The sequence below is a fragment of the Octopus sinensis genome, linkage group LG12 (assembly GCF_006345805.1).
Source record: "Octopus sinensis linkage group LG12, ASM634580v1, whole genome shotgun sequence".
In the NCBI taxonomy this organism is placed as follows: Eukaryota; Metazoa; Mollusca; class Cephalopoda; order Octopoda; family Octopodidae; genus Octopus; species Octopus sinensis.
Genome location: NC_043008.1, coordinates 52,718,337 through 52,741,389, shown reverse-complemented (window position 1 = coordinate 52,741,389; position 23,053 = coordinate 52,718,337). Strand labels below are relative to the sequence as shown.

The following is a 23,053-nucleotide window of genomic DNA, read 5'->3' as shown; positions in this document are numbered from 1 at the left end:
ATTAAAGAAAATAAAAGCTCTGCAGAATCTGTGTCTGTATTGTAAATATTGAAAAGAATGCAGTCACACAATATAAAATTGCTTATTCTAAACAAAACTTTCAATAATTTTGTCAAAGAAAATTAAATGATTTCTTTGTTGGTAGTCCCTCCAACTTGGCTATAAAATTAAAATAGCTAAAACATTTCTGATATAACAATGTAATATCATCATCATCATTTAGTGTCCGCTTTCCATGCTAGCATGGGTTGGGTGGTTCGACCGGGGTCTGGAAGCCATGGAGGCTGCACCAGGCTCCAGTCTGATTTGGCAGTGTTTCTACAGCTGGATGCCCTTCCTAATGCCAACCACTCCGTGAGTGTAATATATATATATATATATATAAAATTAAATACACAATATATTTATCAAAAAACAGTTAAAATGGCCTAGGAAAGAACAGAGTATGATGACTACACTATTAAATTTAGTACATAGATACACTTGGAGTATATTGACATTTTGGACATTAGTCCTTTTTCAGAGAGTAAAGGACATGATGACAAACATACAAAGAGAAAGAGAGGATGAGTGACATATACATATACATACATATATATATATATATATATATATATATATATATATATATACACACACACACATATATATAAACGTGTGTATGTAGTGAATTTCATCAGTTTAAATAAGTTTGTATACCTTAGGGAGAAAAGGAATGATCTATTTAAGCTGATAATTCAGCTGAGAGTTTTTCCAACATGAAAAATTGCTTTCTTCTCTGACGAAGGAACAACTCCAAAATTTCAGATGCCTCTTCCCACTATGGCATTACAAACTTAACCAAACTGATGACTTTCACTGTAGAATCTTTGCCAATGCAAGCCACTGTGCGTTTTTATTTTTTTTTGCTGTGTGAGTGGGTGTTGATAGTTATGAAAATATTTTATCCACTGAAATGTAGCAAGTAAATTATGTCAGGTAAATGACATGATGCAGCTCTTCACTAAAGTGTCCTTCACCTTCATCTACAAAATATTTTCTGTCTTTGATGCATTCCAAATTTTTTTTCATATACGCTTATATATCTATTTATTCCAGTACTATTTTTTCAAATATCAAACTGCTCTGCTACGTTGTTTAACATTAATATAACCTGTAAAATATTTTCTGTTTATTTATATATGCTAATCATTATTGATACATTTCTTTTATAGCTGTTGCACGACTGATGGAATTGTAAAAATATTAACTATATTTATTTATTTTTTAATGATTTTCATAGCTCAATGTTTTAAACACTTTGGTTATTGACCATTGTCTTCTATGAAAGACATGTCTGAATCTTTTATTTCATATTTTAGAACTTATAGTTTCTGCAAAGAAAAATGACAAAGTCAGCCATGATTCTTCAAGTGAGTATAAAAACTTGTGAATTTTGAGCCTTATGTCAGCTTGGCTCCTCTCTCTTCCTGGCTCTATTGTACTGCCCTGCTATGGGTATTTATATTATACATATTTGCCTGCCTTTCTAACAGTGTTGTCTTCTGCATTGTATAAACTCCTACTCCTCATTGGTGTTATGGCAAGCTCTATCGATCTGTTTATTCTTTCTCTATGTGTCTGTGTGCATAAAGTATTTCCAGATATTTCCATGTAACTTGACTATTAAAATACTGATAAAATAGAACCTTTTGTTGATTGAAAAATTTAGCAAACCTATTAGAATCCTTGTCTTCCTGATTAGAAAATGTAGAAATGTTATTTATTCAAGCTCTTTAGTTCAGAGTAATATATTTCCATATGCCTGATTAACTTTCCATTTAAGCATGATTTTTACCAAATCTTCAGTAAAGTAGAATCTAGATTTGTTTTTCTGAAGAAGTTCTTGTAGTAGACTACTAGATATCTGTAGAATGTTTCAGAATATGTTTAAGCAATATTGTTAACTCTGAGGGTTTCTTTTGTGATGCATGATTGAACAGAAAGAGAAAAAGAAAAGAAAATAACTGAATCAGATAATTTTTTTTTTCAAAAAGTTTGTGATAATTTATTGAATATATATATTTACTCTTAGTGCCTACCAAGAACAAGACCAAACTGAGAAACGGTGATAAATATTTTGAAATGTTTATAAAGAAATTTCTTTGGAGTTTTATATCTCTAAAGAAAAAAATTTTAAGTTTTCCATGATCTTTAGGTAACTGCAGTGAATTGGCAGTCATTAGAGCATCAGATAAAATAACTTACAGCATTTGTTCTAACAGTTAGTGCTGCGAGTTCAAATCCTGCTATGGTCAACTTTGCCTTTTGTTCTTTTGGTGTTGATATGGATTGGCAGTACCAGTTGAGATTGATGGATTAACAGAAATGGAAGAATATTAGACAAGATGCATTAGGGTGTTTGTTCCACCTCTTTGCATTCAGAGTTCAAATTTCACCAGGACCTAATTGGATAGTGGTCACCCAGTTTAACACATTTCCTTGGCACCTTTGGTGCTTTTAGTGGGAATTATTCTGTTGCATAGTCTTTGATTTGAGGATACCTTCATCCCTTCCTCACTCGCTATCACTCGTCTCAGAGACTCTTGAAAGGTCATGGGCACTACTGTTTCTTCTGATTAAAAATATTTTAAAAAACAAACAAAACAAACAAAAATTGGAAAATGCAGATATAATGATAAATTAATTTTAAACTGCAGTGATGGTGCAAAGCTATTTTCCCATGTTTTTGATTACTTTGTTATCAAGCTAAGAAAAAAACCTGATAGAAATAGGGACAGATCCCTTTATCACACCCTTCTGTCTTAAGGTAAAAAGGAAAGATGCATTGTATAACGCAGTCCTTGGTGCCCTGTCTATACAAAATAGATATGATGGTCATGTTTGAAATACTTTTGACTATAGGCCTTCCCAATCAAGGCTGACCTAGGGTGAAAAAACAACAAATTTTTGCTGCTTTAATTTCTGTTGCCACCTCTTTCAAACTCTTTTCAAATTCTGTGACAGAGCAGTAAAAGTTCACAAATAGCAAAAGCTGCTTATTGTTTCACTGTCAGACTTACAACATTATATTCTCTTTAAAAACCATGATTTACTTAGAGTAACCTCATATACAACTGTTGTGACAACTTGAAATTATACGAAATTTCTTTACTCTAACCTTCATAAGTTCTATTTCAATGATTTTTTTGTAAAACGGACTTAGAGATTCCTTTCAATAAACGTGGATAACATTTCCCAATAAAGGATGCACCTTATAGACTAACAAAATCAAACTATTGTTCTCTATTAGTGTTTTGGATGGGTCTCACTGTATTCTCAAAAGGAATTTTTACCATTTTGTCCAATTCTTTACTCACTGACATGATATCTTTACAGGATAATGATGCAAATTTTTGTGGGGTTTCAATGTCACTTCATATAACTTCTGAAGTTCCATAATATATTAAAGAAATTACATATATTCTTGTTCAGATATTGTTCTCCTTCCATCAACAAATTCCTGTTCTAGTTCTCAGTTCCTGTTCAGTCTACATCTTGGGGCCTTGTTTCCTGAAATTGGTTCCTATCCAATTTGCTTTGTGGGATCTGTCTGTTTTGCTTTTTAGAACCTGTCTGTGTTTTTACCTCTCAGAGCCTGTTTATTTCCTAGTTCCTCAAACCCTGTCCATGTTCTTGCTTCTTTGACTGTGTTCTATCTACCTAAAATGTAATCTTGGCCTGTGTTCATTCCAACTCTTCCTCTCCCTCTGTCCTTTATCCGTCTGTTGTCTATTCCTCACCCTACTGTCTTCTAAACATGCCGTTTCTCGACATGTTTGTGTTGTCTCGCTTTCTTTGAACTTCAAGCTAAAAAAAATCCATCTTTGCAAATGCAAAATGACAGTCATAGAATCCATCGTTTAGATATGCATATTAGATCTGTTCTTCATCTTTCCAGTTGTTCTTAGATAATACCATTGAGGAGATAATTCCAACAAGATTTCAGCAAATTTATGATAAGCTTCTAATCTAAACATAACATGAACAAACAAAAATAATAATAATAATTAATAAATAAATAATAATCCACGGTTTTTTAAATTTTATTTTTGTCTTCTTTTTAAGCTAAACATTCACTTTAAGATGGTTTTAATTGTTTATCTTATATTGTGGTGTGAAAATAACTGACACTAAAATTTTTGCTCACTATTTCTCTTTTCTCTAATATTCAAGCAAGATTTTTCTTAACTTTCTCTCATTTCAGCTCTTGGTTTTGTGGGTCTTCATTTTCCACTCACTCACTCACTCACTCACTCTCTTTCTTTCCTTCTTTCCTTCCTTCTTTCCTTCTTTCTTTCTTTCTTTATTTCTTTCTTTCTTTCTTTCTTTCTTTCTTTCTTTCTTTCTTTCTTTCTTTCTTTCTTTCTTTCTTTCTTTCTTTCTTTCTTTCTCTCTCTCTTTTTCTCTCTCTCTCTTTCTTTCTCTCTCTCTCTTTCTCTTTCTCTCTCTCTCTCTCTCTCTCTCTCTCCTCTCTCTCTCTCTTGCTCTCTTTTAATACCACCACTTGCTTTATTGAATCCAGAAATATTTAAGGCACTAATTAATACATTTATTTATTTATTTATTTATTCATTCATCATTTTCTTTCTGCATTTATTCTTAAATTTTAAATTTTCCAAAGTTTGAAAGACATTGAATAAGAAATACTTTCCTTTTTCTTTTAAAATGAATATCTGTTCCTAATCCTTTTAAATATATATTTACTATTTGTATTGAAATTTTAAACTTTCTTCTGTATTTTTTCTGACATTCATATTTTTTGTAACAGTTAACCCTTTAGCATTTAAACCGGCCATATCCGGCCAAAAATATTTGGCCTGTTTTATGTCCAAGCTGGCCAGATCTGGTCTCTCACACCAACCCTACAATATCGTTTTAAAAATTAACATCTACCTCATCAAAATCTCATAGCACCAAGATTAATGCCTGATTAGTTCAAAACAATATGGATAAAAAAAGGATTAATTTTGGCAGAATAATGCGAACACTAAAGGGTTAAAGGCAGTGAGCTGGCAGAATTGTTAGTGTGCCGGGCAAAATGCTTAGCATTTCCCCTGTCTTTACATTCTGAGTTCAAATCCCACCAAGGTCAACTTTGCCTTTCATCCTATCAGGATTGATAAAATAAGTACCAGTTGAACACTGGGGTCGATGTAATCGGCATAACCCCTCCCGCAAAATTGCTGGCCTTGTGCCAAAATTTGAAACCAATATTTTTGTGACTGTTGTATTTACATAATAAAAAATTAAATGATAATTCAAGTAATTAAATGGTTGTAATTTAGTCTTTTATGATCTGAAATGTTTATAAATTAAACGTGCATTTTATTTTGAGAATTTTGTTCTTGGTGAAAATGTGAAACTCTGAAAGACTAATCTCTACACAATTGCTACACACACACAATCTATACTGTGACAAAAGAATTATTTGCGCTTGCTATCATCATCATTATCATTATTTATTTGTAACTACTTTCTCTTGTAGAACAAAACTTAACATTTATTAATATCATTATTATCAACATTTTTCCAAGACAAAGAACCTATTTTATTTGTTTCTTTTGTTGAACCACTAGGTTATGGGGACATAGACAAACATACACTGGTTTTCAAATGGTAGTGGACAACAAATGCACACACACACACTCACTGTATGTATGTATGTATAACACACACACTCACTGTATGTATATATATATATATATATATATATATATATATAATGTATGATAGAGATGATGATGATGCAAGTAAACAAATGAAACCACTTGAACTAGATGTACAAAATATACATGCACATATACATGAAATAGAGAGAAAACAATATTTCATGAATATTTATTTAGAAATATATAGATATTTATATGTTAACAGAGTGAACTTGCACAGATTGCAAAGACAAAAAAAAACCCCAAAAAACGAAGGGGATGACTTATGGTGCTACAGGTCTGACAACTGTTTCTGTAGGCTCAGAATTACTTGATAATGTTCACAGATGCAGTTCACAAAATGTCAACGATATGCAACCAGTAGTGAAAGTATATAAACATTAGGTAGACCTGGCTTTCATCTTCAGGGTAGAGTGATAGACAACTAATCTGTAATGTCATTTGAAAAATAGATAATATCATCGGAATCTCAAAGCTACAAGATAATACAGGATTAATTCAAAAGAGTCTGAATAAATAAGCGTTACATTTGGTAGTAATCTGAATACTAAAGGGCTAAAACATGAAGGATGCAATGAACAGTAGTCTTTGATCTCTAAAAAGATGTGGCACTTACAGCTGAAATGCTTTTGATCATAGATTTGTCTAAACAACAACAACAACTATTCTGTTATAATTGCTAACAATGACAACAGTGTTGGGTACCAATGATGCAGGATACCTAAGTGGTGTATTACATAGGAGAAAATGTGTGTTGGAGCTTATCATCCAATCTTTAACTGTTAATTGATTTGTGTCATCTTTGTGTCTCTAAAATGAATGTTAGTGGTTTTATTCATGAGTGAAAGGAATTTGATCTCAATAGAGACACTTGTCTCTTCTATGAAGCAATACAACTGCTTCTCATAGCAGCAAGGCTTCACTAACTCATGATTCCCATTCATATAAAATGTATTGAGTGATTGGGAGTTGAATACCTTTACTAAGGACTTAATAATCAATATATTAACAATTTAACTCTTCATTTCCAGGATAGTCTCTAAGAGTCTTAACTCTTATTGTTAGCTCATATTAAGGCAGGCAGTGGATAGCTCAATTGTTAAAGCAACAGACAAAATACATTGCCATTTATAGTTGCAACCCTTTACATTCTGAGTTCAAATCCCACTGAGGACAATTTTGCCTTTCATCCTTCCAGGGTCTGTGAAGTAATTCTCAGAAAAGTACTGGGGTTGTTATAATTGACCATTCATTTTTCTTCAAATTTCTGGCCTTGTACCCGTATAAAAAAATTGTTAATAGTTCTTGTTACATTGATGTGGCAGGCTAGAAAAACTGTTAGACTGCTGGATAAAATGCCTTGCAGTTTATTTTCCAACTCTTTACATTTTTAGTTCAAATCTCACAGCAGTCTGTTTGCCTGTCATCAATATCAACTAATCCCCTTCCTTCAAAATTTCTATCTTTGTGTCTGATCAGTAACACACACACACACACACACACACATGATGGGCTTCTTTCAGTTTCTGTCTATCAAATCCACTCACAAGGCTCTAGCAGAAGACACTTGCCTTAGTGCATACATTGAGATTGAACCCAGACTCATGTGGTTGGTAAGCAAACTTCTTACCACACACACAGCCACACACACACCTATTGTTTGCAGATATTTGTATTACTGTTTTCTTCCTTAGTTTGCACTAATGCAAAACAAAAAAAAATATGTCATATTTACTTCACACTTCAGTGATTCATCCAGGAAAAGCAGTCAACTGTAAAAACACCTGCAATATTTGACAATATTACTGATTAAATCTAAATCAGTTGAGATCATCCTTTTCTTGCTTTGAATCATACTTAGACTGTGAAAGATATCTGAAGTTGTTCATGTAGCAAGTCTAATGCTTTTAACACTTGGACCAAGTATCTAATTAAATCAATCTAGTGGTCAGCTTAGTATTATAATCTCCTGGTCAATTTTGTTTTTCTTTTTCTCCTTGTTTTTATATATATCTTTTACTTGTTTCAGTCATTGGACTGTGGCCATGCTGGGAGACCATATTGAAGTGTTTACTTGAACAAATCAGAGTATTTAATTATTTCATCTTTTTAAAAGTCTGGTGATTATTCTATCAGTCTGTTTTGCCGAACTGCTAAGCAACGGAGCTGCAAAGGCGGCGAGCTGGCAGAAACGTTAGCACGCCGGGCGAAATGTTTAATAATATTTCAGCTGTCTTTACATTCTGAGTTCAGATTCCACTGAGGTCGACTTTGCCTTTCATCCTTTTGGGGTCGATTAAATAAGTACCAGTTACGCACTGGGGTCGATATAATCGACATAATCCATGTGTCTGTCCTTGTTTGTCCTCTCTGTGTTTAGCCCCTTGTGGGTAATAAAGAAATAGGTATTTCAGCTGTCTTTACGTTCTGAGTTCATATTCTGCCGAGGTCGACTTTGCACTTCATCCTTTCTGGGTCGATTAAATAAGTACCAGTTACGCACTGAGGTCGATATAATCAGCTTAATCTGTTTGTTTGTCCTTGTTTGTCCCCTCTGTGTGTAGCCTCCTGTGGGCAGTAAAGAAATAAGTAATGGAGCTGCAAAGTAACTAACACCAGTCATCAGGTGGTGGGGTGAAGGCAAAGATGCACAAACACACTCAAAGATTTCCACATGGCCTGCACTAGAAGACACTTGCCGAAAGTGCCATGCAGTAGGACTGAACTCAAAAATCACATTGTTGCAAAGCAAGCTTCTTAATCACACAGCTATGTTTGAGCGTGACTGGTACTGTGTTACATAAAGTATCTTATGTGCAACAGTCAGCTGCTAATTTGTGTATTACATAAGGGGCTCAAAACAAGTAACTGAAAGCTAAAACTGTATTGTAGAATAATTTGTTTGGTCATATTTTGTTTGACTATTTCTCTGTTATTAACAAGACAAGGCTAATAATTGGCTATTAGTGTAAGAAGAGGAGAGATCACTATCACACTACCACCTCCAGCAATGAGGGAGCCTCTTTGTGGTTGCGTGAACTGCTAGAAATTACAGCAATGTCTCCTCAAGTCATGTTCAACCATCTTAAAAAATATGGCAAGACATATTGGATAATGTATTCGAAGGTATTTTTAGAAAGACCAGATGGTCTGGTCTGCTAAACAATAACAGCCACCACCAACAGCAGTGACAATTAGCAATTGGACTATCCATAGTAGCTGAGAGTGTGTGTGTGTGTGTGTGAAGGTGCATGGCCTAGTGGTTAGGCTGTTACACTCATGAGCACTAGGTTGTAGGTTCAATTCCAAGACTGGGCAGCACTTTGTGTTCTTGAGCAAACCACTTCATTTCATGTGATTCCAGCCCCCGCTTCAGTCAGGGGGTAATGTTGGCCTACCTGCCTAACCAGTGGGGTGGTGTCATTTGAAGGCTAAACTGATATAAAGTGTATTGTGGCCAGTGATGTATAACATCTGATAGTCTGATCAGTCACATGATATATGTATGTATATATATGTGTGTGTGTATATATATATATATATATATATGTATATATATGTAACCAGCTGAAATTGCAAAGATAATCTGGAACTCAACCGAGGAAAGAAAACTCTGAATAACCCATCCTTGTTTTCTTTGCATCGTCTGTCTGGATGTTTTGTTGCCCCTTTTTTGTATCACCTGTCTGGATGATTTGAGTTTTTGTATTTTATATATATATATATATATATATATATATATATATATAATATGGGCTTCTCCCAGTTTCTATTTACCAAATCCATTCACAAAACTTTTGTCAGGCTAGGCTAGAGTAGTAAACACTTATTTAAGGTGCTCCACAGTGGGACTGAACCTGTAACCATGTGGATGGGAAACAAGCTTTTCAGCCACACAACCATGCCTAAGAAAATTTAACATTACTTAGGTGATTTATTTGATGTTATCTTACTTTTCCCATGTTGCTTCAGAAATATGAATCTCTTTGAAGTAGAAAATTTTGTTGTAAGATTTGTTTGCCTCTTTCTTCACCTTCCTAGATAAATAGGAATTGTTGTAACTGTCTCAATTATTTAAGATTACTTTAGTGGCTGAGTTTAAAGTAGGTGAATTATATGACCTTGACCATTGAAAGCTAAGTATATTGGCCATAGTTGAACCAAGACACAACTAACAGGATATGAATCATTAGCTTCATGGTGAGTTGTCTCAAATATATTTAATTCTGATTCTGACAAGAGAATGGAATACAGAAATTTAGAAAACTTGATTCAGTATTATTTATTAAATGGTATACTAGTTGCTGAAAGTTGTGCTGCATAGCTGTGAGTCAATGTGAATTGAACTAATCTATGTTATCGGTTAAATGTCTAGGTATGATAAAGGTTTTACTCTCACCCTTGAGTTCTGATGGGCTTCAAACTTATTTTTAACATTTCATTATTATACAAGGCGACTAATTGGTAGTCATTAGAGGTCAGACAGAATGTTTCATGATATTTGTTGTGACTCCACGTGCTCTGAGTTCAATTCCTGCCAAGATCAACTGTACCTTTCATCTTTTTGGGGAGTTAAATTTACTAATTTAGGGCGGTGTATTGGCTAAACTGTAAGAACATTAAACTGGATACCTTATAGTATGTGATCTGGGCCTTTTCGTTCTGAGTTCAAATCCTACCATGGCCTTCTTGGGTAGTACACTTAATCCCTTGCTTGTCTCAATATCACCATCTGGTACTTTGGTACCTTTAAATGAGTCCATTCTGTTGCTAGGTCCTATTGTTGGCTTGAGGTTACTTTCCTCCTCCCTCCAGTCTCGGAGATACTATAAAATTTTCCCTCCTTCCCATCAGTCTTTGGAGGCCCTGTGAGAGGTCGTCGGCACAGCCTTCTCTGCTGAATAAATAAAACATTAAAGAAAAAATTGCTTCCTAACCACATTGTTCTGGGTTCAGTCCCACTGCATGTCACCTTGGGAAAGTGCCTTGTACTGTAGCTTCAGGCTGGCCAAAGCCTTGTGGATGGATCTTATTTCTTTATTGCCCACAAGGGGCTAAACATAGAGGGAACAAACAAGAACATCAACCTCAGTGCATAACTGGTACGTAATTTATCGACCCCTAAAGAGTGAAAGGCAAAGTTGACTTTGGCAGAATTTGAACTCAGAGCATAACGGCAGATGAAATACCGCTAAGCATTTTGCCCGGTGTGCTAACGTTTCTGGCTGACAGAAACTGAAAATATCCCATTATATTGGGGGGTGGGGGTATTTTGTTACCCACCACCATTTGACAACTGGTGATGGTGTCCCCATAACTTTGCAGTTTGGTAAGGAGCACAATAGAGTAAGTTCCAGGCCTTCCAAAAAAAAAAAAATCCAAGTACTGAGGTCAATTCGTTTGAGTGAAATCCTTCAAGGCAATGCTCCAGCATGGCTGCAGTCTAACGACAGAAACAAAAGCTAAAATATATACGATGCACTCAGTGCTTGCAGCTCTTGCTGTCAATAAGATTCTACTTGTGTCAGCACAGTTTGTTAACTTATCAGAGATTTAAAATCAAGCAACTTCATATAAGTGGTATAATATCTACTGGTTTTGTGGCCAGGATTCTTCAACTCCTTGACCAAACCACTAAGTACAGCGATTACTCTTTATTCTCTCTCTCTCTCTCTCTCTCTATAATATATATATATATATATATATATATATATATATTATATATATATATATATGCATCACGATGTGTTACCGCTACTGTTATAACTCGCTCTAAGATTTATCATTGTTTGATTTCACTTTTTCAATATCAGTGTCAAATCGACACTGGAAAAAGTATATGTATTTGTGAAGGGATCTGACTTCTCATCGACAACCATGATTGTCACACGCTGATGAAAGGTAAACACCTTGAAACTCGGGTACCTGTGTATCATGTGTTGAAGACCGGGAGGATGACTCCCCTTCACAAATACTGACAAGACACAAATAGTGTGTCTATAGCCAACTGGAGGAGATATCTTCCTGGGGCTACAAACTACAGTAGCATCCACCCTTATGGGTTAGCCATGTTCAAATGGCATATATGCATCACGATGTGTTACCGCTACTGATTATAACTCGCTCTGAGATTTATCATTATATATATATATATATATATCCATTTGTGATTTCTGTTACTCAAAATTCTCTCTCTCACACAGACACACACATATATATATATAATTTTTGAAATGTGCACTTTTTCCTGTAACTTATTTGTCTCTTACCTCTTGAAGATATCATTTACCTTTTTAGACATAAAGGATAAAAGCATCAACATTCCAGTATTGAAAATATCATTTAACACTATCTCTTCAAGATAACATTGTCACCCCTCATCTGTTAAAAATATAAAAAAAAATTCTGTCACCTTGAAGATATCACCACCACTACCACTCCACCATCAAGGACAGGCCTACAAATAAACTTCCACATTGTTTTAATCTGCTTGTAATAGCTGCTAAATCCTTCATGAATTATGTTAGGTTATTGCACTCATAGTTGCATGATGATAGTTTCAATTCCCAGAGTGAGTTGTGCTGATAAGCAAAACATTTCATGGTACAAATGAGTAATACTGTAAAAGACTGGCATCTTATTCAGCAGAGTGTGTTGTGATCTCAGTCACTAACATTCCATGGAAACTGGGTAGTTGTCCTTATGAGCCCTAGAACTCAAGACAGCAATGTCCAATGTTTCAGCCTATAGGCTGCAGCCATTCTCTCATGATGTAACAGTCTTTGGTCACGAGAGTTGCAGAAATATATTCTGTATTTCTAAGTGGTGCTAGGGTTTGGAGTAAGCATTTCTTAAAATGTAATTCTGTGGAAAGCAGATGTTCTTATCAAAATATAAGAAATTGTATATAACTGCTAGTTTTCCTTACTTTTAGGATTATAGATTTAGTACATTAGAGTAATTATTTATATCCAAATATAGTCAGTTTTATTACATATCCTACTATGAACGAGTTAATTTGAGTTAATTATGTACAAAAATATATATTGAAATAATTGCATCTGTATAATCATTTGGGCTATTAAAACACATGTTCTGCTCTCTTCATTTTCATATACATAAAATGCTACTCACACATGTACACACACACACACACATACATTTATGTATATATGTATTTGTGCATGTGTATCTTATCTCTCTCTCATATATATATATATATATATATATATATATACACACACACACACACATACATAGAGAATAATGTATATATGTATATGCATGTATAAATATGTATATATCTATACATGCACACACGTGTTTGTCTAAGATTATATATATATATATATATATATATATATATATATATATATATATATATATATAGAGAGAGAGAGAGAGAGAGAGAGAGAGAGAGAGTGAGAGAGGTAGGTGGAGTAGAAAAACACTCACACAAATTATTTATTTGAACGTCCATAAATTTTCTTTTTCTTTTATTTTTAAGCTTTGTTAAATCATTTGCTAAATGGGAGAAATTTGCTTAGAGTAAGAGAACAATCTAAATTTCAGCATTTTAATTCTCCAAGGTTCTCCTGCCTGTTATTTTTGGAAGGAAGCCTGATGATTTTTGCCCTTTACTTTTCCTTCCTCGCTTTCTCCTTCATATTCTCTCTTCATTTTTCTTTTCCAGTACTCTTTCTCTCTTTGGCTTTTTAAATCGTACACTCTTTCCATTCATAACAGCATTCTACATTGTTGTCTCTCTGTTTTTGCATCCATAGTTTTTATTCTCTCCCTCTCTCTCTCTCATCGTTTCCTCTTTCTTTCTACATTGTCCTCTTCTCTTTGTCTGCCATTTTCTTTCTCTGTATCTTTCACCTTCTCTCTCAACCTTTCTCTCTGACTCGCTCTTTTTGTATTTCCCTCTCTCTATTTTGTCCCCCCTCTGTCTCTCGTCTATCATCTCTTCTCTTCATTCATCTCCATCTGCTCATCTTTCCTTTCTCTTTTGGTCTGTGCATGCCCATTCTCTCTTATGATATCTACATTCCTTCCTCTCTGTCTCTCTCTCTCTCTTTCCTTCTTTCTCTCCTTCATGAATGCATCGCTTTCCATCTCTCTCTCTCTCTCTCTCTCTCTCCCTCAATCTATGCTTTTCATTATTTCTATTTTTTCCTGTATATGGATCATACACACGCACACACACACACCATTTCTTTAAATGCTACTGTCTGCTGTTCTCAACTTTCAGACATTTAAAAAAATATTTTTTTAAATAATTGCATTTTATTAATATTTTTCTGTGTATGTGTATGTTGTCATTGAAAATCTCTATTGGTTTGTTGGGATTAGCTAACTTATGATTAATTAAGTAGTTTGCACTGAGGGATACATTTAAGGATTTGCTCTTCACCCATTCAGTGGGTCAAGTGACCACCTAAAGTGTTGTGTCATTACTTATGAAATTGCAATATACAAAGTAAATTCCTGTTACTTTTCCAGGTCCATGGAACGATTTGAGTTCAGCATTAAAAGCAAATGAAACACTCATATGAATTACAATATAAAACAATAAATATACACACACACACACACTAGATTACCTATAACTTGTTGGGTCACTGACAGTTGAGGTTATAAAACATTGAAGCTGATTTCAACATTGCATTGAAATGAAAGTTAATTTTATGATGATTCAGTTAAACATTTCAATTCGTTTATGTCATCATAGGTTTGGCTTACTAGTTCATGTTTAAGGTTTTATTGATTATTTACAGCATCTAATAGAAATAGAACTTCCGAGATAAACCTGACCTGCAGTAATAGCGTTTATTTATGTCATATGTGCACACTTCTACAAAAATGTAAAAGGAATTGTTATATAACATAAATATAAAATTAATGGAAACAATTTTCCCAATATTATATATTCCCATTTCAGAGTTATGTTAGTTTTGGAGTATTTTCCCATTATGTGCCATTTTGGTTATTTATGAAGGTACCCCCAAAAAACTGCTTATCTCAAGAATCCATGGCACAATTTATGTGAAACTTGTTTTATTCCATTTCTATTCACATTTCAGTGGTGCCTTTTAGAGTATTTTCCCATTATGCACTGGTTTGGCTGTATTGAATTACAGGCAAGAATGCAAGCAAACAATCGCAGAGTTTTAGTAGTAGTAATAGTAGTAGTATTTATATATATATATTACACAATACTCTGTGGCTATTGTTTTTGGTTGGTAGCATTGTATGTAAGCAAGTGTCTGGGCACAAAATAAAGCTAACCATGGAAGGAAGTCTCCAAAATCAAATTCCCACTGAATTATGGCTAATTTTTAACTGGAAAAGTCTCAGAGAAGTTATCTCTGATAAAAGACACATGGATGAAATAGTTTCTTGCCATCTTGCTTTGACTTCTTGCTCGTCACTGAATATTGAACTATATTTATATTCAGATTAGCATAAGTGTCTGTTGTGTCATACAAGCATATGCTACTTCAGTCCAGTGATGTATGAATGTCTCATTCATAAGCTAGCTATCACATCATCCAGCTAGATAAAGCAATCATCATGTGTACTAATGTGTAAATGAATTAGCATATTTCTAGAATTACACTCATGTGTTTGTGTAATTCATATTGTAATTGTGTGTGCTCTTCAGTAGGATGACCTTCAAGTAATGTGTATATGTCTATTTGATAGATGAATATATATATATATATATACGTTTTCATGATCCTTATATCTCCTTTCCATGCTGGCATGAGTTGGGTGGGTTGCCACAGTCTAATTCATTTCCTAACCAGAGTTAAAGATTGAAAAATCCCACTTGCACACTGTTGGTGGCATGAAAAAAAGCACCCAGTACATGCTGTAAAGTGGTTGGCACTAGGAAGGGCATCAAGCCACAGGGACCACACCAAAGTAGACATTGGAGCATTATGCTGTCCTTGGACCCATCATATTCTGTCAAACTGTCCAAACCATGCCAACATGGAAAATGGACATTAAATGATGGAGTTCCACAGTGAACAATATCCTGATGTCTCTTTGTTCATTGACTTCCATGTAACTGGAAATCAATGGAGGGGGTAAATTTGACATTACAGAATCCGACTTTCAGTTTGGGTTTTTAGAGTGCAAATACTTATGTAATGCAAGGGATATCTATTTGTATGTATGTATCTCCTGCTATATATATATATATATATATATATATATATGAGAGAGAGAGAGAGTATCCCCTCCATTACACACATAGATATACACACAAGCTCATGCATTCATCTGAAACCAAAGTTTCATTCATACATTATACAATTACAGAGACTCTGGCGCTGCATGTTCTTCTTGTTGTTATAAAGGAACACCTCACCTAAAAGATATATAACATGGGACTGTGAATAAGTAACAAGAGTAAAGCCTGGGTGGGACACAAGTAGGCGTGTGTAGGTTAAGGGGCTTCAGGTAAATAAAGATAAATTTTAAAATAAAGCTCTGCTTCATGTGGTGAGTGTACATGCATTTCTATCCACTGAGGGGTTGGGTTTTTCCATTATGTGTGTGTGCTCTGCGCTCAGGATTTTTTCTCTTTCTCATCTGTCAATGTTTGAGAAATACAAAACCTGTTTTATATAACTTAATGGAGTATATTATTATTGTTTTGTCAATCAATTTTTATTATTTGTATTATTACCTTTTCTTTTCAGTGAGCTAAAGCAAACTTAACCAGCATCATTGCATTTAATTAATTGATTGATTACATTTTCTAAAAGTACATATAAAATAATTAAAAAATAAACCATGTCAAATATTGTTTTGTTCGTTTTTATTTAAAGGAAGCTAAAATAAAAAAAAACAATATAATAATTTGAAAAATTCAGCAAGACATTGAAAATTTCTAAAATTATTTCAAGCTTATTTTAAGAAATCTATTTTAGTTATAAAATTGTTTGAATTTATTTCTGTAGCATTCTAAGATTTAAATTTAGATGTCTTCTAAATTTTTTAAATATTTAGATTCACCCATAAAAACACTAAATTATGTTTCCTTTTTATTTTCCTTTTGTTTTGTGGTTTAGTGGTTAGGGTGTTGCACTCACAGTCAGGTGGGGATTTGTGTTCTTGAGCAAAGCACCTCATCTCATGTTGCTCTATGATCACTTCGACACCTGATGCATGGTTCATCATGCACCTGTTCATTGATGGAGAGAGTTAGCTAATGTGCGGCACAAACATTTGATCTCTATAAACAAATTATTTATGCAGGTCATTTGGCAAAAAGCTGAATGTTCATACATTGTCTTCAATGGGAGAGTCCATTATTATTATTGAGTGAGAGAGCAGTGCATGCCATCAAAGAGACACAGCAGTACAAATATACAAAGTCCAATATACCCATCATGACTACATGTCTGATAAGGGTACACCAGACATAGGCATCACAACTATATGTGTGTGACATGGTGATCTCATATCAAAATAAAGAGTGCATGACCTTTCAGGTGGGGCCCAGTTAGGATCTTCTGCAGGTTGACTAGCCCATCCTGCCCAAAAGGTCCCTGAATAAGGTTTGTTTAAGGATGATGAATGAATCACCATGTTTCCAAAGGTGAATTATTCAAACCCTCAAAATTCCTCTCAACACATGGCTATGATGCTCACTCACTATCCCTGCTTGTGATCAGAGATGTACATATCATCAGCCACTAAGGGACATGCTCAACTGGTTACGGTCAAACAACTGACAAGCAAATCTGTGGTATTGAGCAGAATATTTGCTGTAGCCCATCATCGTTATTATTAAAGTAGTGAGCTGGCAGAATCATTAGCACACCAGACAAAATGCTTGGTGGCTTTTCATTTGCCGTTATTCTTTAGCATTCAAATGCTACCGAGGTTGACTTTGCCTTTCATCCTTTTGGTGTTGATTAAACAAATACCAGTTGAACACTGGAGTTGATGCAGTTGGCTAACCCACGTCCCTCAAAATTTCATGCCTTGTACCTACAGTAGAATGGTTTATTTTCTTTTCCATGGCAGTGAGCTGGCAGTTGTTAATATGTCAGGCCAAAATGCTCAGCGGCATTTCTTTTAGCTTTACATTCCAAGTTCAAATACCACCAAGGCTGACTTTGCTTCCCATCCTTTCAGAGTCAACAAAATTAGTACCAGTTGTACACTGGGGTTGATGTTATTGACTAACCTCCTCCACCACCAAAGTTTCAGGCCTTGTGTCAATAGTGGAAAGAATTATTATTATTACTATTACTACTAATATTATTTTTGTTATTATTATTTACTAATATTATTTGCATTATTATATTCGTTTGCATTGTGTTTTTTGTTATTTGAAAAAAAAAAAATTATAATTACTGTATTTTTAATGTTTGCTTTCTTCAAATGATATGTTTTTCAGTATTTTAAACCATTAAATTGTTTTATTTGATGTTTGTAATTACTGTTTATGGTCCCCTGTTTTTACTTATTATTGTACGTATGTGTATATCTAGCAGGAAAAATAACACACACACACACACACACTCTCTCTCTCTCTCAGATTCTCTCTCCTTCACACTCACTCACTGACTTATTAGGTACATGCACATAGATTAATTTTATATATTTCCCCACAATGATATATTTTGTTCTGCATGTAATGTGATACATATTAAATAAATATTCTTTATAAAATACAGGCCATTAACCATTGTTGTCTGTATGATTTTATTTCATTATATTAAAACTATTTTAAAATCATCCTCATCATTTTAACGTCCACTTTTCTATGCTTGCATGGGTCAGAAGGAGATTATTGAGGCAGATTTTCTATGGTCGTTTGCCCTTTCTGTCACCAACTCTCACCTGTTTCCAAACAAGATATTTTCCCATGGCCAGACATGTCCTTGAAGAATATTAGAAATGAATGACACTGCTTGTATGATAGTGACAATCATTTTACAACTATCATGTGATGTCAAGACAAGAGCAGACACTCACACACATATAGGATGGGATTCTTTCAGTTTCCATCAACCAAATCCACTCTCAAGGCTTCAAAGGATTTAATCCATCATTCAGTTTAACACTATCGTCTGGTCTGTTGGTGCTTTTAGAAGAGTCCACTTTATTGTTAACTTTTTGAATGAAGTCTCCACTCTAAAGATAGCTTCTTTCTTTCCTTGCACCGATCATAAAATTTTTGAAATGGTCATGGCTGCTACCATTTCCCTTCTGATGAAGCTATTGAAAAGATAAATTCAAACAAGTAAAGAGTGTGTGTGTGTGTGTGTGTGTGTGTGTGTGTGACTTTTCTTGACATTGTGTGGTTGCTAAGTAAGTGTTACTGTTATACCAGCAGCGTCATCCATTTTCAGTATTTTGCAAAAGCATATGAGGTCATGGGGAAATATTATCTTGCTAAGAAAGAAGTGATCGTTGGTGACAGGAGGGGCTTCCAGCTATAGAAAATCTGACCCATGCAAGTATGGAAAAGTGTGCATTGAAACAATGATGATTTGGATGGGTAGGAAGAAATTAATTTTGTATCACTGGAAACCTCTACAAAATCAACTCTCTTTCTGAGACAACATTTTAAAATCTATAATCAGGAGATTAAAAATTGCACAGGTACACCTTTCCAAAATGTAAAAACTTTTGTTTTTGGGGCAATACTTGCAAATGACAGATATAAATATTGTAGTTTCTCCCCCAGGTCAATTCTGATTGAGCAAGTCTAGGATCAAAGATTTTTCCGATGTGCAATCCCATTTTGCTTTGTATATTAATGACTATATCCATCCCATGTGTCCTATTTTCTCAATACTGTTGTATGTAATTTGAAAGGAAAGTGGTTTGCTATTTCTAACAGATTAGGTGACAACATAGATGTTTCCTATGTTGGGTCATATACTCCTTTTTATCTCTCTCTCTCTCTCTCTCTCTCTCTCTCTCTCTCTCTCTATATATATATATATATATATATATATATATATATATATATATATATAAACGGGAACGTGAAACTCAGAGTAACAGGTTTTGTTGAATTTTCTGCTGCTTTAAATAAAGCATATTACTCTACCACTGGTATTTAAGTACTCTTTTTTTCCACCTTGTTTCACATTTATGTGTTTACTCCGGTATATATATATATATAATATATATATATATATCATGATGATGATGATATATATATATATACCGGAGTAAACACATAAATGTGAAACAAGGTGGAAAAAAAGAGTACTCAAATACCAGTGGTAGAGTAATATGCTTTATTTAAAGCAGCAGAAAATTCAACAAAACCTGTTACTCTGAGTTTCACGTTCCCGTTCGTCGGACAGTTTTTGCTAGAATTGAGCTCATTTTTGTTTATCGCTCGAAAATTGACCGTTATTTGTAAAGGACCAATCAAACAAGTCCATTTTTAAAGGTGTAGCGTTTATACTAATCTTGATAGACTTGACATATCGGTTCTATTCTAGCAAAAACTGTCCGACGAACGGGAATGTGAAACTCAGAGTAACAGGTTTTGTTGAATTTTCTGCTGCTTTAAATAAAGTATATATATATATATATATATATATATATATTTAAAAATAAGGATAAAATCTTTATAAGAAATTATCAGTAGTTAGCGTGAAAAACCTCGTAAGAGAAAAAATCTGTAAATTTTTTCAACTTTGAAAATACTTATTTATATTATATAGAGGGTACTATTATTCATAGGTACCACATGCTAGGTACCGCACGCTATATATATATATATATATATATATATATATATATATATATATATATATATATATATATTATGTGTGTGTGTGTGAGTGGGTGCATATGTTTGTGTAGATTACTTTTGAAGCAGTTGTGCTAAGTAACTATTGATTCAGTCTTTGGTGGTAGTGATAATATGAAGATACTGTTAGTAATGGTTAAGAATAGAATAGAAAACCAGATGTCTGCTATGTGGGTGTGATGGTAGGTTGGTTGTAAGGTGGGAGTGGTTAGGAAGTGCTGAAATGTGTTTATAGTTAGACAGACATGGACAGACAGGGTGGTACCTTAAATTCCACTTGCTTTAGGTGGCCAGAGTATGTTTAATTTCTAGGAAAGTTTCTGTAGGAGGTTGGTGCTTTTTTACATGCTGGAAGTGTCTAATTTATTATTATTATTATTATTATTATTATTATTATTCCACTGAGATTGACTTTGCTTTTCATCCTTTCAGGGTCAATATAATAAGTACCAGTTGAGCCTTGAGTGAATTTTATTATATCGATTAATATTACCATGGCTAATAGTAAGGAAGCTGGAAAACTATTCAGCAACAAATATAAGGATATTGAATTGGAAATTCATACAATCTGGGTGTATGGCAATAAAAACTGCACCAGTGATAACTCAAGCATTAGATTGCACTAAAAAAAAAAAATAGAAATCAGAGCTTCCAACTATAAACATGGTTTAAAAAATAAATAGTCCTGCTATGCAGAACACTTTCAGTTCAACAACACAACTTGCACAGTTCAAATTAACACATTCCACACAGCGTGTACTCTGTGCATTTCCCACCTAAGAAAATAATGCAACACATTTTCCATTACATAATTGACACCTGATATTATAACACATAACACACATCACCGACTCCTCATTCAGAATACATTTTATACAGTAATGTAGCGATTATATTGTTAAAGGTGTAGAGATATGACTGTGTGGTTAACATGTTCAGTTTGCTTCCTGATCATGTGGTTTCAGGTTCTGTCCCACTGCATAGGTCACCTTGGGCAAGTGTATTCTACTTTAGCCCTTGTCTGACAAAATGCTTGCGAGTGGATTTGATAGGCAGAAACTGAAAGAAGCCTGTTGCATACTTAGACATACGTCATAGGTACTGTGTATGTGTGTATATGTGTTTGTATCGCTTTGTCTTGACATTTTGCATTAGCCGTAAAATGAGTGTCACCATACCTATTTCTTTATTGCCCACAAGGGGCTAAACATAGAGGGGACAAACATGGACAGACATAGGTATTAAGTCGATTATATCGACCCCAGTGTGTAACTGGTACTTAATTTATCGACCCCGAAAGGATGAAAGGCAAAGTCGACCTCGGCGGAATTTGAACTCGCAACGTAATGGCAGACGAAATACTGCTAAGCATTTTGTCCCAGCATACTGGTGTTATTCAGTGTCCAGCCATTGGGAAATATTACTTTCTTTGGAAACACGTGGGGTTTTGGAACTGAAAGAGCATCATGCTGTAGAAAATGTGCCTCAACAAAAAAGTAGATATTAAAACAATGTCTGAAAAGGTTCAGACATTGTTGAAAAGGTAACAATGAATAATGTAGAACTAGTTACTCCTCAGAAAAGACCAGATATTTACAATTGGAATGCATTTGATTATAGTTCTGTTCAATCAGGACTCACCTGGGGTTAAACAACAACTGCTTACTAAACACTAGGGCCTTATATGATTTAACAGCTATTAAAGTAGTTCTATTGAGTATTTTGCTTAGGTATTTTATAAAGCAATAGCTGAATACTCAACACTGAACACAGGAGGATCAATGTGACTGAGTACTTAAAGCTCACTTAATGCTCTTAAAACACAACTATTGCTGTGATATTTAATCCTACACAATGAAACTAATACCAACCACTAAACTCAAATTTTCCCATTACATAAACAGATATGTGTTCAAATCCCACAAGTAGCCTTTAGCCATTTTTTTCCCTATCCGGGATGTTTTTCTCACCCAATATATTACATGGTATTTATCACGCATGGTTGTATCCACTTGGGGATTCACTATTAAAATGAGCTGTTGCAGTTTACAATTTTTACTAATCCTGAACTAAACCAAATCAAAGAGATTCAGAACTGTACTGATGAAAGTACTGATGAGAGAATCTTTAAGTAGATGTACAATATTATACACACGAGTAGGTGTGAACAATTAACATATTTAAAACAATAACTCATTTGAATTAATTACACTATAGTCTTACACATCCATTAAGTTAACTCTGAGTGCAAAAATATTGACCAGGATTTTTTAAATAATTAACTTCAATGGGTTGTTTTGTTGTTGTAAATATGTTAAAAAGAGCTTTATAATTTTTTGGTTTACTATTTAAAATAAGTACTATAGTTTCTAAAATAATGTCCTTAGTCCCATTACATTGACAACTTCCATTTTCACTTGTCCAAAACTCTTTTCGGCTTTCTTGTCTACATTGAAGAACTGACAACAGGAAACCACTCCAGACTGTTGTTTCACATAAAACACTCTGACACGAAAGTTATATATTAATGACATTG

At 34.1% G+C, this 23,053-nt stretch overlaps 1 protein-coding gene across 10 annotated transcripts in view; it reads left to right on the top strand.

The window, feature by feature from the left end:
* Window positions 1–23,053, top strand: part of LOC115217804 (FERM domain-containing protein 5) — a 313,777-nt gene that overhangs the window by 156,000 nt on the left and 134,724 nt on the right. For 9 of the 10 annotated variants that reach the window (XR_003882210.2, XM_036507984.1, XM_029787481.2 and 6 more), the window contains exon 4: window positions 1,362–1,412. The exons of the other annotated variant lie outside the window; for it this stretch is intronic. Coding sequence is in view for 8 of the 9 variants with exons in the window: in XM_036507984.1 (XP_036363877.1) it covers window positions 1,362–1,412 (51 nt within the window). In the remaining variant the exon portion in view is untranslated. The remainder of the gene's footprint in view (window positions 1–1,361; window positions 1,413–23,053) is intronic. 10 annotated transcript variants of the gene reach the window in all.